At 42.7% G+C, this 19,036-nt stretch overlaps 1 protein-coding gene across 3 annotated transcripts in view; it reads right to left on the bottom strand.

The window, feature by feature from the left end:
- agap3 (ArfGAP with GTPase domain, ankyrin repeat and PH domain 3) overlaps positions 1-19,036 on the bottom strand; it is a 113,598-nt gene that overhangs the window by 37,715 nt on the left and 56,847 nt on the right. For 2 of the 3 annotated variants that reach the window (XM_084546541.1, XM_084546540.1), the window contains exons 4-11: positions 18,355-18,440; positions 15,833-15,974; positions 15,250-15,384; positions 11,764-11,891; positions 11,367-11,522; positions 6,382-6,465; positions 2,211-2,315; positions 254-425 (exon numbers count right to left, since the gene is read on the bottom strand). In XM_084546541.1, coding sequence (XP_084402667.1) covers positions 254-425; positions 2,211-2,315; positions 6,382-6,465; positions 11,367-11,522; positions 11,764-11,891; positions 15,250-15,384; positions 15,833-15,974; positions 18,355-18,440 — 1,008 coding nt within the window. Of the gene's footprint in view, positions 1-253; positions 426-2,210; positions 2,316-6,381; positions 6,466-8,354; positions 8,657-11,366; positions 11,523-11,763; positions 11,892-15,249; positions 15,385-15,832; positions 15,975-18,354; positions 18,441-19,036 lie in introns of those variants that run through there. The other variant, XM_084546542.1, reaches the window with a different exon arrangement.

Raw genomic sequence — 19,036 nt, 5'->3', positions numbered from 1 at the left:
TAGTAAAGCCAAAACAGTACACTGCCTAACTTTTGGACGCTTTTCTTTCTTGATTTGATCCATTAATGGCTTGATTCAGTGACAAGATAATGACTTTCACATTCTGAAAGCCTTCAAATCTGAAAAATGTATCAAATATCTATGTTTCTTACTTGTAGTCAGAACACATAAAGATTATTTTCATAATGATAATTGCAAAGAAAACAGTTTATAGCCGTTCATTTGGCCTGTAGACTTTGAATGGGATTCAGACCTGTGTTCCCTATGCCCAGCTGCAAGGTGCTGCGGTCCTTGGTCAGCCCGTTGGTTTTGGGACTCGCAGTTGGTGCAACGGTGGCAACTGCTCTGGGTGGCCGCTTCCCGGGCACCTTGACGGTCGTCCTCAGCAAGTCGATCTCTTTTCCGTGCACGTTCTGCATGTAGTCCTGCAGAAAGTAAAAAAAAAACAAAAAAAAACATAAGAGCAGTGAGCAGTCTACACTCGACACAAGTAAGAGTCCAAATATTACTGAATAATTCGGGCACTTGATTATACACAGTGGACCAACAGGAATCCGGAAATTATGGAGGAAAAACAAATTAGAAGACTATTCAATTTCCGTCCCCATTAGTCACAACCCATCTTAGACCTTCCGCTAAGCTTGTGTGATAGTGGAAAAATGATTGTAAAGCCATTATACATCACCTGTGCCCACGCCGTCGCTCCAAATAGCGAGATGTTAGGCTTAATGAATGCAAACTGTCTCATTCCCTTTCAATTTGGCCATTTGATTTGGTTTAGAGCGACTACCGCCCAAATGTGGGAAGCCAAGGTGAAAATCATTGGGCTCAGCAGAAAAAGACCCAGATAGAGGCGAGCTCGGCCTTTGCCGTCCCCCCACCGGCTCCTCTGCTTTATTACCGTGTCATAAAGCACTCATTTCTTTCCCAAGCCTCCTCGCTAATTACCCAGTGAGCGCTCTCATTTCATTTTATTGCTGGAATTAACAGCCAGATCGAAGCGTGCAAAGCTATTAAGATGTGTGATTAAGCCACATTCAATTAGTTTCTACAAACAATTTAATTGATGTAGCAGATAGAATTAACAGAAGGTGATTGTGTGGATGGCTTGGCTGACTGCGAAATTAAAGGTTCCCCTCTTCCACTCTCGCGCTGCTTCCCTCCCTCCCTCCCTCATCTCTCCTTTCCTCAATCTCTCTCTTCTCCCTTGTTTTTCCCCCGTTCTTACTCCTTCTGCGCTTCACTGCTCAAACTGAGCTTGAGCTGTTACCCCGCTAATGTTACTGTCTGCCTTATTTCACCTCCTCCTGTAAGTCAACACATTCATAGATTCATAGATTGCCCCTATGACCTGTAATAGCTGTAATGATCAAGAGATAGCCTATTCAGTCAATTACATACATCACTGTAGCCCGGCACTGCTCTGCTAATAACTGCTTGTAAATTAAACCGCTAACACACTGTCAGTGCAACAAGGCCACACACAAGGTTCACGTCTAACTGTTGGGCTGGTTTTCAAAGTTTGAGCTGTCTCATTAGACTCGAGGTGCTGCCGATATCTTTCATTTTGCACGGCCAAGCGATGCGGGCACGCTAAACACGGGGCGGGAAGAATCAGAGAGTGATGGAGGGAATCGGAGGGCAAAGACGGGCATTTCTGAGTGTAGCGCCGGGCTCCTGAGCTGTCTGCTGCCAGCCAGCCGAGTGTTTAAGAGGTATTAGCGGCCCAGCGGGATTCTGACAAAGATGGATGTGGGAGGCTGGTCAGGCTCTGCTGCCATGCGGTGAGAACCATTATAAATACAAGCCAGCGTGGAGTCTGGGCGCGGCGGGCACGCAGCAGCACAGCCATGTCTCCATTAAGCCATCACCGTGGATGGGCACCACAGGGTGGGCAGAGATGACCACTAGGACACCCTGTTTTTTAACGCTAAGCCTAAAGTCTAATGCAGCCATTATATACGGCAATAAGTCTCCGCAGAAATCAAGTATGCTTGTAATCCAGTTCCCCACAGCAACGGTGGTAAATGTAATCGCATCAAGAGAATCGCACTCAGCGGTTGAAAAAGTCCTGCATTAAAACCTCCGGCAGCACCCTCGAGTACAAACAGTAGTGCAACAAGCCCATAAAGGCGATTGGAAAAGAAATGGGAAGGAAAGGAGGGAAGAAGGGTGGGGGTGGGGTGTGGGGGGTGGGAGTTCAGACTCACATGTAAACTGGGGTGGTAAGTGAGGACGCCATTATCACACAGTGTGACATATTTCTTTTTCCACTCCTTGTTGAGGGATTTGCCACTTCGCTTCAGAAGGATCCCCTGTAAGAGACAAGGCATCACGGTGAGCATATGTTCCTCTCAGAGCAGCATGCTTGATGATATGAGCCATTATGTACGTTAAATACCATAAAACTGTGCTATTGTTGTTATTAAAGATTTGCCGCGGCGGTTACACTGAGAATTTTCTTCGCGTCATAAATCGAACACAATCATATGCGACAATTAGAAAACAACACAGATTTAATTGTGAAAACATTAACGCAACGAATCTTCCCCCTTCTGTCAAAGTTGTGTTAGTTTTTCCCATTGTGACCATTTGAACCTCCAAAGTTCCTCGGGCACAGAGACCTTTCAGAAAGAGAGACAATCCAATTTGCCAGACCTCCTCCCTGCATTCATACACATAACACGCTGAACTCTGGAAGACCCTTCAATCCTGGGATTAGAGAGTGTGATCTCCCCTCTTCAAAGCCCACTCAGCTCTTATTCTATTCTACTTTATCTTCCGGGGCCTTTTAGGGCCTCAGATGGTTTCCTTATCTGCTGAGTAAATCCACTGGTAAACAATGCAGTTCCTCTGCTGGAGGTGACCAAACGCTGCTGAGTGCAAGGGCCAGGAGGCTCTCTGGGGTTAAATAGTGAGGAGGGGCACGCTTAATTAGGGGATTAAGCCGGGGCAATGTTTGTGCTTTTACAGCCAGGCCCCTATGTGTATGTGTGGCGAAAAAAGGGGAGGGGGGGTCAAAGGGGTAGTGTTTTGCTAGTCAGGACCATCCTGCAGGCCTTAATCCTGATTAACACATCAGGAAGAGCTGACCCTCTGTGACCTGGGCACCAGGCTGTTTGCCGACAATCATCCTAATCCGAACCGATTCATCTGAGGGGGACTTTTGGCTGCATGCTGAGTCAGACTCAAGGGTACAGGCTTCATATCTCCTCACAGTAAACCTGCCTGGTTGTAGCTCGGAGCATGATGTAAATCAAGGCCTCAAATCTGCTCAGCTTCTTTTAATATAATTATGTTTCCAGATGTTACCCTAAAATTATTATTTTAACAAATCAAACCTAAAACAGCTGATGATACAGACCAGCAATACTTTTTAAAGACTCAACAATCATAAAGCTGTCATTTTTTATTAAAAAGTCAAACATAAAAGTGAAAATCTTGAAATTAAATGAATATTTAAACTGTTAATATCCAGAAAACCTGTAGTTGTCCATTTTGTCGCTGTTTATACTCGGGCTGATTTCTCAGGAAGAAACTCTGTGTCCTTTAATCGATAAGTTGCTGACTGCCCAGACTCTTGTCAATTTAGTCAATAAAAGAACTGTAAACACTTTTCAAATGGCTCCCTAATCATACAAAGCAAATGATCCGGTCAAAGGCCCTCTGGCAACGTTATAATGCATGTTTTACAAGCAAATATGTTCCTCGTCTCGGAGCCTTACTGGAGCATACACGAATCTATACATGCAATCAGCGCGGAGCTTCATATTATTTATCAGAGCCGTGAAGCAGATCGATAAAGATGCTCACACAATTATGTGAAAATCTGCTTTTTCTCTTGTTTTTATTTTGCCCATTACAACCGTGATGTATAACATTCGTGAAGCATATCACTTTCAGGTAATTGGGAGACGTGACGTGTGATTTGAGATCATCTGTCACACCGGATTGGGCAGTAAGGTCTTCGGTGTGATGGGATAGTTTAAAAAAAAAAAAAAGGGAAGCAACATGTAAGGAAGTCCTCTGCCTCCTGTGCTTCCCCCCCTCTGCTACGCTGCTACGCTGACACACACAAACACGCACAAAAGAGGCGAGTGTGTCCGAGCCTGTGCGACATAAGGAAACAGGCCGATGGTCAGATGCGCTCTCTTGTGTCCGCACAATTGTCATATCTACACAGAGGAGACAGTGTCTTTCCCTCCTTTTGTCAGAGGAGCAGGAGAAAAGCTGCACCCTGCCACTGTGGCTGACTGATAGGCCGGCCCTTTGTGACACGCCGGGGAGAAGGGGGCAAAAAAAAGTGTGTGTTTGTGTGTGCTGGGTGGGGTGGGGTTGAGGGGGGGCAAGAATGCGACCACTGGTGAAGAGCTGCTGGCGGCTCCTCAGCAGTGAGCGCATTGTTATCCTCACTGAGTATTTTTATAGATGGGACTGGGGTAGGGGGGTGAGAGTGAGGAGGGGGCCTGCAATGTGTAATTTGGCCTGATGGGGTGAGGAAGAGGGGGGGACACTGGTAATTAAGCTCGCATTGATACTTTGATCTCCTTGATTGAGCATTTGACTGGCCTGGAGATCAGCTAGACCCCCCTCCTCCTCCTCCTCCTCCTCCTCTTTCATCCCTCCCACCACATCTGAAACCAAACTGCCCCCTCTAAAAAAAAAAAAACCTTTGTATATAAAGCGGGGGTTATGTTGTCAAAAGTTGCCACGATACTCAAGGAAACTGTCCCTGGACTTTTGGAGGGAGTTCCCGATAATGTGTTGGATAAGAAAGGGTGAGTTTACAGTAAAAATTTGCTCAGAGGGGGATACTGTTTAAAAAAATAAAAATAAAATTCAACCTCCTGCTCACCTGCAAACTCGCCGGGTTCTGCAGGGAATTTACCTCCAAAAAAAAATAAAAGCTGACATCAAACAGAAATGACATGTTTGCAGAGTGGCCTTTATAAAGTATTAAATTCCTGTGTTTTGGTTGAAAGTATTGTCGGCTGTTTTAAAGCCACGGCGTGCACTAACTGAACCATAATTTCAACTTTTATCATCTTAATAAAATATGACAAAAAAGACCAAAAAGTTTTCTTTTTTTTCCTTTTTTAAATTTCTCAACATCACCGAGTGTTTCATTTATTACACGACCGCCCGCCGTCATCACGCGCAGACAGCTCCTCTGACAGATACCGTGTCTGTTACAAATACAAAGAGATGTGTTCTGATTGAGCGAGGCGGCCTCGGAAGCGTCACCCTGCCATTATTTCAGCCGGACCAAAAGCCTTGGCAATTTTCTTTCCGGAGAGAATGAGCAACGTTTTCAAAAGCAGGGCATTATCTCCTGTCATTTGCAGGTAAAGAGGATAATACGAGGATGCTGACCCATTTTCAAAAGCCCTCGTATAATCATGAGTGATTACTAATCAATGTGTCAATTACTTCTCCTTGGGTTCCTTTAGAAACGATCCCGACGAGGACGTTTAATTCAGTGTTCACTACCTCTGTATGCAACTGGTCAGCACTTACTGCAGTGGTTAAGGAACATGAGAAGGGAAATAATACTGGGACATTGATGGAAAAAAAATTAAATCATAAAGAATTCTTAAAAGACACAAAAAATGGTAAAAAAAAAAAAAAAAAACATTGAATATCAATTAAGCTGTAGCAGTGTGTGTATGTTCAAACTATAAAATAAACTCATCAACAACCAGAAAATTACACCTAATGGGGATGTCTAATTACATTTTTAGCTGATTATGGCTGCTTCACTTGATCACATGGATACGCACGAATGAGATTTAACGCAAAAATACTACCTGTACACAATTATAAGCAATAATAACAACAAAATGTCCACTAAAATAAAATTAATATTGGATTATGGTAAAGTTCTCTCAAACTGACTGACACTTTAAACATAAAATCTATACGTTTTGGTGCTTTCTGCCGCTGTGATAAGTTTATTTGATCGTTTTAAAACAATTAAAATGGGATTATACACAAAATTACATTTATTTGCATAATACAAAAGATAAAAAAGTTAGCTAAACATGTTAATTTGAGCAATTCATGAGGTATGATCTATGGTTTATGGGGCAACATATGAAAATCTCTTATAAGGCTTTATATTTTTTAATTTGATAAGTGGACATATCCCTGTAGTAGTAGCTTGCACAGTTGTGTGAGGGTTGAGGCTTTTGTTAAGTTAAACTATGCCGCCATCTAGTGGTCACATTAAGACACAACATTTCCCAAACTGTTAATGAGATTAAATCTTTCTAACAAAGAACATTAGGAAAAAAAAAAACAGTATCTCTTGACATTAGAAATAATTATACTTACCCAGGGAACTATAGGGAATGTAGGAAAACGATGTGTAAAACTGCTTACCTGTTTGATAGGTATGGCCCTTCCACTGCCTATGCTGTCTGTTTTACTGTCAACGCTCTTTGCCTGCTCACTGGCTTTCCGCGACTGCAAGAAAACAAGAAAGTCAGTCAGAAACTGCAGCGGCACACTGAAAACAAGGCAGGGTGGGATCTGCGGGAGGTGTGAGGTGGGGGGGTGGTGGGGTTTGGGTGTAGTTGGGTGTGTTGAGGTGTGTGTGAGGGAGAGAGTGAGAGAGAGCGAGAGAGAGAGAGGGGGAGAGCGAGACTGCGGGTCAGAGGGGGAGGCTTGTGTTTGTGAGGAGAAACTCGGCGTTGCAAAATAAAAGTCTCAAAAAGAAGCTCCAAATTAACAGACAAGCAGACCAGCGCAACAAACAGCAGTAACACCGACGTGCAAGTTAAAAAGTAAATAAATAAATAAAATAAAAAGAGACCAAACCAAGACCACACTAGACACATCTCAACACAGAGGAGACCAAGGACGACCACACATTGAGTCATGACTCAGCCCTGAAACCCTTTGTGGGTGGGATCCTTCCCTCTGTTTGAAACCCAGAGCGGGCCCTTTAGTGCACCTGCAGACCAACTGCTGCTCTACCCAGTGTAGGATCACCTGTGCCTTTCATAAGGTCACAGTGATAAGGGCTTTTGTAGCACGACAAATACGTTAAAGTTAATATCAGGTTAGAGAGGAGAGAAGGGAAAATGGTTATTTTAAAAGAAAGCACAAGAAGCTTCCTCCGACGTCCCACCTGCAAAACCTGCCAGGACATAAAATCATTTTGCAAACAGTTCAACCATCAAAAGACAAGTAAATTAACCTTTTGTGCCTGCGGAGGGAAGAACGGTCAGACAGTGGATATACCTTTACATTAAAATAAATCATTTAATCACAACTTTCCCACCCCAACACAAATAAAGGGATGAGGTACAGGCAGGGACAGACATGAGTGTGTAATGGTCTCACTCAGAACATGAGAAATGTCCAGTCACCAATGGAGTAGAGGTAGAGTCTGAGTTCAAGTAAACCAACTCTGGTGTTTATATTTTTTTCCAACATTTTATTTTTTTTTCTTTAATGATGACTTGTTTAGCTTCTATACAGACACCATACAAAGCAAGTCACAAATTCACTTCAAAATATTCAACAGATTGAGCCAAACATTGCAGTTCCCACAAAATATAGGATGGACAATAAAGGCATTATTTCATATATTCCTTATATGTATGTACTTTTTATAGAGTACCATTGTAAATAAAATACAATACAAGATATACAGCAGTCTATAGTTTTTTTTTTCGTCAATCCGTTCATGATAGAAAAGCGATTATGCAAGAGTTCATAATCTCTGATCCAAACCTGAACCGAAAATAAATAAATGAATAAAAAATAAATAAACGAAACAAAACGGAATGTGCAAAAATAAATAAAATAAATAAAAGCAATTGTTAAGTTTAACTACATTCATACAAGTCGGTGCAACCCAGATTCATTTGTTGGCAAGTTTCAGTATATAATATCCCTCTGTAACACCTCAACACCCTGACGATCTACACTAGTTTTTTATGAAGGCCTTCATAAAATAACCCCATATCACTCTTATCTAAAATACCTCTATGATAACACAGTTATACCACATTTTCAGTTCCATTCAATACTTCAACGCGCCCTGGAAAATAAGAAGGAATCAAACAAAAACAGACGATCTGATGATTACTCTAAAACGAAGAAACAAAAGAAAAAGAAAAAACTTGGCACCTCTAGTCCTTGAGTCCTCATTTATGGCAAAAGGCAGTGTGATGTCATGTAAGGAAAGGTTGCGTCCTTTGGGTGGCTGGATAACAGTTCCAAGAGTGACTTGACTGTACAGCGTGTTTTTGTATGGCGTGTCTGAATGTGAGCGGCGGGTAAGACGGGGGCAGGGCAAAGGGGGGGGTGGACGGGGCATTTCCAGAAGAGTCCCTACAGTCTGTCTCACGTCGTGATATTTGACAGTCTACTTTGAGTGCTCTCAGACACTCGAACGGACTCGACTTAAGGTTGACGCAAAGTCCTATGGGTCTCCGCAAGTTCTATGCATTACCCTAAATGCGATAAAGCACTGAGGGTAAAGCAGCAACAAGCTGCAAGTCCTCAACCAATAACCTCCTCTCTATCAGGACTGGCAAAGCAGGGGGACTCTTTTTTTTTTGTTTAAAACCATCATGCTCTTCTAATTCGGAAGGAGTTGGAAAGCCCTTTTTGTTGAAGAAAGGTTGGAAACAGAAGCACAAATCTGCAAATATTAAAAAACAGTGTCAAATGGTTATTTTTTTTTTGTTGTTGTTCTTGTTGTCGTTTTGTTTAGTTTCAGACGTGAAGATCCAATGACAAATTAAGGGACTAAAAATAATGAAATGGGGAACACCGGATGGCCGACATGAATAAAACGAGTCGATGAGAATGAACGAGTGGGATGGAGTTAAGTATAAAAAAATGCCTTATTTTCATCTAGATTCCTAAACAGTGTGCTTTTCAACACAAAAAGGGACAGACAGCCTGAAGACATCAGGACACCACAGACAGGTTACAAAACAGATCATTTAGTTATTGACCATGGAAGCACTAGGAAAGAATAATGTGTACTGTGCTGACACCTAGTGGCCGACGACAGTTAATGGTCAATACTGGCTTGAAATGATTGTGGTTGGTGAAATAGGTGAAAAGACTGAGTGATAAGATCCTCTGATGTAAAGCTTTGACTTTTAATTACTTACTTTAATAAAACAAACAGCCAGGAAAAGATGTTTCTTCTATTTTAAGGGGCTTTTCTATTAAACTAGATCTGATGGTTTTAGAGCCAGATTTAATGTGGCTGAAAAGAAAAAGAAAAAGAAGAACCCAAAAATAATTAGTTGCACTCAATAAACTGCACGTTGCAAAGGATTTTTTCTTAATTTTAAGAGTCCCAATGCCGGTGCCATGAATGTAACGCCTGTTACTTTTAACTCTGGACTGTATCTTGCACTGAGAGTCTGATATTGTCAGAGTTTGTCTACTGGTGACATTAAGGCATAATTTCTTTCGTTGCGTGCGTCTCTTGAAATCCCAAAATCAACATGAACTACTTACAAGACTGTGGCTTGATAACATGAGTGGCAAACTGCGGTCCTCTCAGTGACTAGCAGGGCTATTATAGATCTTGTAACACAGAGGTCAATTTATTTGTGGAAATGGACAAAGCTCGGTATGGGACGTCCTCGACATTGTTGCATTGATGAAATATTTTCTGTTGTTTTGTAAAATGGCAATAAAAAAAAAGGGGGGTGGGGTTCTGAACTGCGAGTCTTCCTCTCCTGAGCCCATCGCGCTCTTCAAGTGTCACTGAAGAAATGTCGCCCCCGTTAACTTTCCTCCTCTTCCTCCTCCTCCTCCTCCTCTTCCTCCCTCACCCTCCCTCCCTCCTCCCACCCTCGGCTCGCTGCTCCTCAGAAGGTCATGAGCTGAAACTCCCGCTCGGCTTGCCACTCGGGCACCCACACTGGGTAGGTGGCGTGCTTCGGCATCTCCATGACGCGGACGGGGAGAGGATCGTGTCTCTGGTGGACATGGTTAGTCACTACCTAGCGGGGGGGAAGGGAGACAACAAGGGGAGCTAGCACACAGCTTGTACTGCTCGGAGGCCACAGAGTCTGCGGCTCCCACAGCAGCTGGGGCAACAGGAGGAAGGCGGTAGGAGAAATTGAGGATGGGGGAGTAGATAGGAAGGTAAGAGAAGGAGTTAGAAGGAAACAGGAGAAAGAATAAGACAGGAAGAGGGATACAGAAGAAAGAGAGAGGAAGAGATGGGATATTTTAAAGAAAAGGCAGAGGCACCAGGGAGGAAAGGGGTAATCTCACGTAGCCTGACCTTTGTCTCATAAAGCTCACAAAGCTCTGGAGAAAAAAACAAAAGAAAAATGAGGACTGAACTTCAGTCGTTGAGTTTGTTGGGATTTTGAAAACACCTGGTTGGTTTGCTTTTTGGGCACAGAGAGGTTTGCACTGATTTTCTGATTTCTGCAGACCCCCCTGAGCTTGAAGACGCTCAGGTCTGGCTACGTGAGATTAGAAAAGGTTTAGCAGCAAAGAGGAAGGCTGGAGTAGGAGGGAGAAGAGAGGAGGAAAAGAGGGGGGGCAGGCTGGGCAGAAGAAGAGGGCAGAGGCTACAAGTAAAAGACAAGCTTAGGACAGCTAAGGAAATTAGAGTGGTTAGTGCAAACATATGCTATCGGTTAGAGCAGAGGGTAAATATGACAGGACATGGGGTAAAGAGCAGGCAGACAGGGGTCGGGGGGTAGTGGCGTGGCCGTTACGTCGTGGAAAATCGAATGCGAGCCAGAATTGAAGTGGATTGGGGGAGTTATCTAGATTCAGCAAGGTGATGAGTGGGAAGTTAGAGCGTTTCTGTCTGAAGCTGGAGGGAATGCGATATTAGCAAACGGGCCATTGGCTGGCGGGGATTTTCAGTTTGGCTTGGTGGGGTAGGAGAAGTGGCACTGGCGGCTTGCTGCTGCCAAAAGGAAAGTCACTGCAAAGAAAGGATCTAGCAAAAAATAAGAGGGGTAGGGGGAGGGAGGTCAAAGATTTAGAAAAGCGCAGGGCCCAGTTTGTTATGGGTGAGATGAGAAACTTAATCCATGTGCACTCACTACATCCAATTATTAAAGTAAAAGGACATGAAAAGAGTTGATGTTTTTTTTTGTTTTTTTTCCACAGTGCTTATCTTTGATATTTGCTTTTACTTTTTGGAGCGTTTCAGGGAATGAGATATTTATTTAGTCTTTTTCTCCTTTGCCCATTGTGCCGTGTGAAGACGCTGTCTTTGCCTGCATCCGAGGCAGGAGAGGTGGCTTTTTATGCATTTCGAGCTACCTGTCTCCCTCTGGCGGAAAAAAGTGCGCTTGGCAACGTGCCTCCTAGTAGTGTGAGTGGGTGTTGCTTTGCATCAGCTGTCGCATACTTACTGTGAAAATGTTGGAGCGGCGCTTTGACTGCTTGCGGATGGGCGTGGGCGTGTTGGAGGCAGCGATGGTCTCAATGCGCATCTCCCGCTGACTTATGCTGGGGGTGGAGGGAACAGAGGAGGAGTAGTCGCTGAATGCACCCCCACCATTGGCCGCCTGGGGAGCGAGAGAGATTAAGAGGAACCGACAGAATCAGAGGGAAGGAGGGAGGAGGAGAGAGAGATTGTAAAGAACAGGGAACGAAAGCAGGTCAATTTAGGATGGATATGATGTGGACAAGATTTCCCACACTAACAATGTTAGCCCTCATCACGAGAACAATTACATAAGCCAGAGGCTTTTTACGTAATGGCACGAGGAATAAAAAGCAGGATCAGTGAGTATATTTAGATCTCACCTGGTTAATGTGAACGGAGGGGATGGATGCAGCGGGGACCGACGAGTGGCTGGGAGAGTTAGGGAGCGATTTGCATGGACCAATAGAGAGCTGCTGCTTTTTCCTCATGGCCACAACCTTCTGGGCAACTGGAGGCAAAGACACAGACAGATAATTACCCCTGTGAAATAATGGATCCCACAAGTACAGCACTTCTGGAGAATGTTATTCAAATGGCTCAGATTTATTTGTTGAGCAATAATGGCATCTACAAACCTGCTTCACAATTATAACTAGTAGATAGATAACAGGTAGATCACGAATGACATGGTGACTGAGTTTATGGCCCACTGATGAAAATATTGCATAGTTTATACAAATATACGTACGTATATACACCAATCAGGCACAATATTATAACCACCTTCCTAATATTGTGTAGGTCTACCTCCAAAACAGTTGTGACTCATCAGAGAATGGACATGGGTCTTCTGAGGGTGTCATGTGGTGTATGGCAACAGGATAATGTTACTGGGGGGCCTTTGGGTCCTATGGGTTAAGGGGAGGGGCCTCTGTGGATCAGGCTTGCTCCAGTGCATCCCACAGATACTTGATCAGTTTGGGATCTAGTGAATTTGGAGGCCAGGCCAACACCCTGTGCTGTTGTTTTGTTGTTCCTAAACCGTTTTTGTGTGTGTGTGTCTGTGTCAGGCTGCAACTTGCTGCCATCAAGGAGTGTCATTGCTATGGGGTGCGGCTGCCTGGTCTGGTTTAGGTTGGTGTTACATGTCCAAGTAATATCCAGATGAATGCCAGGATTGAAAGTTTCTCAGCAGAACACTGTATTGTCACAAGATGGTCAATGTTATTCAGTTCTCCTGTCAGTGGTTTTAATGCTGTGGCTGATCGGTGCATTTTCATTATTAATATGAACTGGGCGTCCATAAGTTACTGATGTTATGATCTCTACAAACAGATGCAGTATTAGGTATGAAGGCAGAATGTTAAATCAATGTCAGACTGCAGCTGATGAGTTCAGAGATAACTGCTGATTCAAACTAAACATTTCCTACAGCTGGAGCTTCACATTAAACGCATTTAACCGACTCTAAAAAAAAGCTGACTTTTGTTACAAAGTAGTCGCAGCTACTACAATGTGTTATCTTGAAATGGACCAAGAAGGATCAGCTCCAGTGATTAGATGAAGAGCTGCAGGCGACAGACTGAACACCTCCAACTTGTAAAATCTAGATTTATGCTTCTGTGTAGTCTGTCGCGTATAGCCAGACTTGAACCTCCCTATAAATGTAACATTTAACACACTGGGACGAGACTGACCACTAAAAGCTGTGACTGGTCCGAAACGCATTTCCTTGTGAGCGACTCTCAGCAGCCGGACAAGTACAGAAAATTCTCCCTCCTTCAGCCTCCTACACACCATCTACTTGTCTGTCTTTTTTTCCCAATGATGATGGCAGTGATTTCAGTAAAAGTAACAGTTGTTTCAACTCCAACATGAGCCGCTCGGTTCCAAATCCTGTTGTTTGAAGAACAAAGAGAAACTCAACAGAACCGACTAGGGCTTTAGCAGCGTAATTACAGAAGAATGCCGACACAGGAGAGCGCAAGTATAAATGCTTAGGTCACCCAGTCAGGTAACCAAGCCACATGCTTCTAACCTGGAGTTGTAAGCCACATTTGCTTACAACTACAAACACCAGAAACTAGAGGTGTCGCCATATCAACCAGGAAGGAAATGTGTAAGACTGAACGCATCAGCATTCAGCAGCGTCAATTAAAGTGTAACACTACTGTTAAATGTCAACACATTTTCTTGTAGCTTCAGGTCACGTAACAAATGACAACTGCTACCTCGATATTCTGTTAACAATGTCTTCACAAAGTGCTAAAACAAAGAACAAACCCTATTTTGTGTTTCATTATCCAAAGAACACACGTTATCTAAACCACTTCTGGCCATTTGTTTTCCACTCAGGTAAATAGGAACACACTGCTTATGCTTATCTTCTCAGACAAATATGTACGTCTATTTCTGAGAAATGTAATTACACAAAATGATACTTGCAATTTTTTCCCTGTCATTCACTGAGCTCTGCAGTGTGATGCTAGCCAAATGAGACCATTGTCACCATGTGAACAGGCTGATTTGCCGTGCAGTTGGTGCAACCCGTCATTTAATTCAGAGCACCCTCGAGCACACAGCACACTCCGCTGGGTGGAGCGGAAGAGAGGGAGGGGATGTTCATGGTTGCGTGACGTGAATTAGCATTGAGGGAAAGAGAGATGATCTGAAGTTGCTTTGACAGCTGGGACCATAACGCCCGGCTGCCTCCTGCAGCAGGGCAAATACAAAAAGAAGGCAGGAGTGATACAGAGCGACTTCTCCAGACAGCCAGCACCCCTTCATCTCCTTTAATTATTTCAAATTGGGCTTCAGGAAGCAATTAAGGCAGGGAGGGAAGACAACGCGCCGGAGCATCAGCAGTCGATGACATGCAAAGTGAACACTGCGTTACATATTCAGATGTTTTCTGAAGGGATGACAGCCTTTCAAAGAGCTTCATCCTCGCAGAGGATAATGTGGCGGAGTTGAAGCAGCCGAGTTTTGCGATTGCCTGACATCCGTTATGAATTCAGAGGAAAATAAGTTTAGAGCTTCGAGCTCCCCATTTGGATTCAATTCCACATCATAACTTTAGAGACCCTAGAGAACTTTAGCTCCTGCAATTAATAATGATGACTATGATGAGTATTTTTAATTGAATTTTAAAAGTGCTGAGTACCAGTCGCCTCAGATGACGAGAAAAATAAAACGTCATAATTATAGATCTTTTAACACAAATTTTACTCAAAATGTTGATCTGAGATGATCAAATTGAGCTAACATGAGCTAAGCTGAGCCAAAAGCACACTCTTTGACCTCTTTATTTAATTATCTTTGTTTTAAGTAAATCTCTTGCGTGGACTCTTGGGTTGACTCCTCTATTTATGAGGCAGTTTGTGAGCGAGAATACAACAGTGTGGTTAATTTAAATGTCTGAATGTTGCCCTAGAGTTATTTTGATCTCAGTTAATAAATCGAGCCTTTGGTTTTGCCGGGAGTGAGGCCTGGGAATAAGGTGAAAACTCATATTCCTGTTTTCCCAAAGGCTAACTCAACTACTTCACACTGGTTGTCACAGTATGTGTGAGCAGATGTATGAGGAGTTGAAACCTGTGAACTTCTGGGACTTATAAAACATACTGAAGTAACTGGAAGTGCAGCTGTAACTTGTGGATAGTCACATCCAAATTGGAGGAAAGGTATATGAATTACAACGAGACAACTGACTAACTGTAACTTCAGTATGCTTTGGTAAAGAAGCTCTCATGTCCAGGGCATTAAAAATGACTTATACTGTCACCTGAGCCATCATTGCGTCAAAGCTACAACCTTATACTTTTCATTTGACACATTTGAAACTCCTTTTAAATGCTCCCTCTCACCGTCCTGGAAGACTCTCTCCACGTTCAGGCCGTAGGTGGAGCAGGTCTCATAGTACGTGCAGCGCTTCAGGTCGTTTGACAACTTTCTGGCTCGTGAGTCATCTATCACTCTGGGGTTGGCGGCACTGATTGCATCTAACAGAACAAGGGAAGACAAAAAACAAAAAAAACAAAACATTAATTAAACATTTTATGTGACAAACGAGGCTGAAACAGTCTAGATTTTTGTTACGGTCGACATATTTTACAAAAGCGGCAGACACAATTACATAATTTCATTATGAAAGCAGGTTCGTGATTCATCTCCTGCAAAAGATGTCCATAAAATTAAAGTAAATCGAACATTAGGTGCACATTAATGGCGTGTGAATTCATTACTGTGCTTAAATAGTTTATGGAGGACAAGGGAAGTGTAGTTTACTCAGAAATAAGTTGAAAAATGCAGAATATGATAAGAGTCATCTTTTAATGGTGTAGTTTAAGACCACAGAGTACTTCCTGTAACTCCATTATGGTGGAAGTAATAGAAAACATACAGTATATTAAATGTATATACTGTACAGATCAGATGTAGGGCAAACACCTTGTGTTCCAACGAGGACCATTGGGACCTCAGCTGTGTTCCTGTAGCTGGCTAGGCGCAAGAAGTAATTGTAGACTGTCTGGAAGCTGATCTCATCCTCCAAGCTGAAGACGAAAACCACCGCGTCCACCCAGGCAGCAAACTGTGGACAGAAAGAGGAGAGTGTGTGTTGGAGCGCTGTGAAATGAGACAATCGGGATGAAGGAGGCTGAGAACAAACTTTAACAATGAAACTGAACCTTTTCTGTGGTAAAACAAAATTATATTTTTTGCTTTTAATAAATATAGTTTGCCCTCTCTGAGTAATCTGTATTCACTTCAGCTGATGCAAGTCATATCTCCACTGTACTTCACATAAACAGACAGAAGGGGGCAGTGTAGCAACAGCCATCGAACACTGAATATATTTGATGCAAGGCACCAGGTGCAATGAATGATTAAACACCACTACTGAATGGTATCTGTTTTCTGGATTCCCACTGCTATCATAAGCTAGGAATCTTTGTATTCGCTGCGTCATATACATTCATAATCTCCGTTAATGATCGAACGGGGGGGAGAGAGATTTTCCTTGAGCTGAGGAAATCAATCTCAATCACCATCCATTGTAGGAAAGAGCCCAAGCAGGAGCCAGGGTAGTAGTAACAGTGACGAACTATTCTCCTGTATTACCCTTTTCTTCATTGAGTTTTCACATTTGCCAGGACCCCCATAGGGACTGAATGGCAAATCAAGCCTCAGAGCCACAACTCCGCTCAGCCTCCTGTGAGTGGGAACGTAATGGAGGCCTTTAATTAAACCACTAATTATACAGGCAGCTGACGACTGAGCCGAACCCTTTTCTATTCTCCAAGCTTACCGAGCGTAATGCAAGCGTAAATCGAACCTTTTGCCAAGCCAGGCATCAGTGGGCACTAAAAGAATCGCATGGTAAATCCACCAGAAACATCAAATCTTGTGAATGAAGCCAGCAGCCAATCTGCACCCATCCGCCAATGTTGAGGTTTGATAGCTAAGCACTTGATTAAATCTGATCATTACACTTGAGTCTTTTCAAATCCCTTATGAAATTTAGATTTATCAGCATTTTTAAGCAAAAAAGCAAAAAAAAAACAACAACAACATCAGTAACTTTATATTTGGAAGAAAGAAGAAGATTCACTGGGCTGTTTATTCAAGGTGTGCAAAATAATATTCACATTTATTCTAGCTCTGTTTTGATCTACACCAACATGTCAGGGAAATATATATAGCTTTTTAGCTGTGTTAGCATCTTAGCTGCTAAAGCATAAACGACACACATGAAAACTAAAAAGGTGAACCTAAACACTGAAGTTGTGTTTTTAAAACCAAGAGAAATACTGTATATGGCTGTATCTGCAAGTGCTACACTATGTTAGCATGCTAGTCGCTAACGTTAGCCATCTGCTCTTCGTTAAAGCTCACATAGCCAATTGCCAATAATGCAGATAAATGCAGATCATATTAAGCAGCGTTAATCATTTGTTTCTAACTGCCAGACTAATGCATCTAATATTCACATAGCTGGGTTTTTATCTCCTCCAACTCCTCGGGGAAACATATGGCTCTTTAGATGCTAACTGCTCCAGTATGTTATCTAAAAACAGCTGGATGCAATGCTAGTGAGAACAGTAAGCGTGAATCTAAACACTTGAGTTTAATGCTTTAAAACCACAACTATCATTTGAGTCTCTTTAGGGTTGTCAGTACTTGCAAACCCTCTCACATACATGTAGTATGTATGTGAGAATTTTATTTACCTATAATTATATAGTACAATTTTTTTGAGATTTCCATCTTATGCTGCTTCTACTCCACTACATATCAGAGGATAATATTGTCCTTTAAGCTCCATATCCTTTACCATTATTGTACGGATAAATATCATGGATGATTGTATGCCATCCGTCCAAGTGAATGTTAACTCTTTGTACAACAACTCATCTTTCTGTAACTGATAGCCTAACTGACTGTTATTCATGTTAATGCTCCTCTATCCATATTCTATTTCTTGTAGCTGTGTGCATATGCAATTTTTTTCCATATTTTATTTTATCTTTCCTTTTTACTAGTAGTTTTCAAGAGTGTTTTTTTATGTACAACTGACCAAGCAATTTCCTCGTGGATCAATAAAGTCCAAGTCGAACCCTTAGTCGAAAGTCTAGCATCATCAAGGATAAAGTGCTATTAAACACAGACAAACTATGCTAAATGGGAGGTAAGATCCAATACAGACGATGCAGCCAGCAGCGCCATTACGCTTCATATTTCACACACTATTAGGATGATTGGCTGTTGTCCCTTTGACCACAAAAAAACGATTTTGGCTCGGCTTACTCATTGATCTATTGCTGCTTTTGGTAGAATGGCCGCAGAGTGCTGTCACACCGCCTCAAACAGTCCTGTGGAGACGTAATGGTCTGTCTCCAAACTATTTGCGTCTGCACGATGGTTTGCAGACACATCATGCAGCTTTAGGGTGAAGGGATCAAAGCTCCTACCTGTAATTCTGGAGGCCCTCCTTCATCTCTGATCAGAAGCAGGTAGCTCTGTCCATCCACCACAATTTCCTTCTTGAAACGTCCACCTAAGGAAAACAGATTTATTCAGAGAAGTTATTCCAAGGTCACTCTGGCAACATGTTCAGTTAAATTGTCTGTGAGGATGCAATAACCGACCACTAAGCGGAAAAAGACTGCAGACACATTCCATTAATCAGAAAAAAAACGAAGAACGGACCAAATGAAGCAAAATTCAATATCAAAACACAGCTTGACTCGTCTCATAAAAGTTGGGGCGCAATGCATGTGAGTTTAAGTGCAGCTTCTCAATTTAGACCTCCTGAATGCGGCGTTGTCAGGATCATATGCCGAAGGGAAACCAGGTCTCTCTGGAGCCAATTATGTGGGCGAGAAATTGCCATTTAGCGTGTCTAATGCACAGCTGCTGGGGGGAACCAGTTCAGTGGCAGTGTCACTGCGCAGCCACAAGTCACGGTAGGGCCCAACTTTCACTTCACAAACATTATCAGGCTGCTTATTCAGTCTGCACCACCTCGCTGCATGAGGCTTGGAAGGCTAGTTAAAAACCAGTACGTAACTTTGCAATGAACTCTTATGACAAGAAGATTCATTTTAGCAGAGATAATAAAAGGGTGGAAAGTAAGTAACGAGGGATTAAAAG

This window comes from Chelon labrosus (assembly GCF_963514085.1).
Source record: "Chelon labrosus genome assembly, chromosome: 6".
Classification (NCBI taxonomy): domain Eukaryota; kingdom Metazoa; phylum Chordata; class Actinopteri; order Mugiliformes; family Mugilidae; genus Chelon; species Chelon labrosus.
Note: the sequence above shows the minus strand (reverse complement) of the source record. Positions and strands in the feature narration are given on the sequence as shown.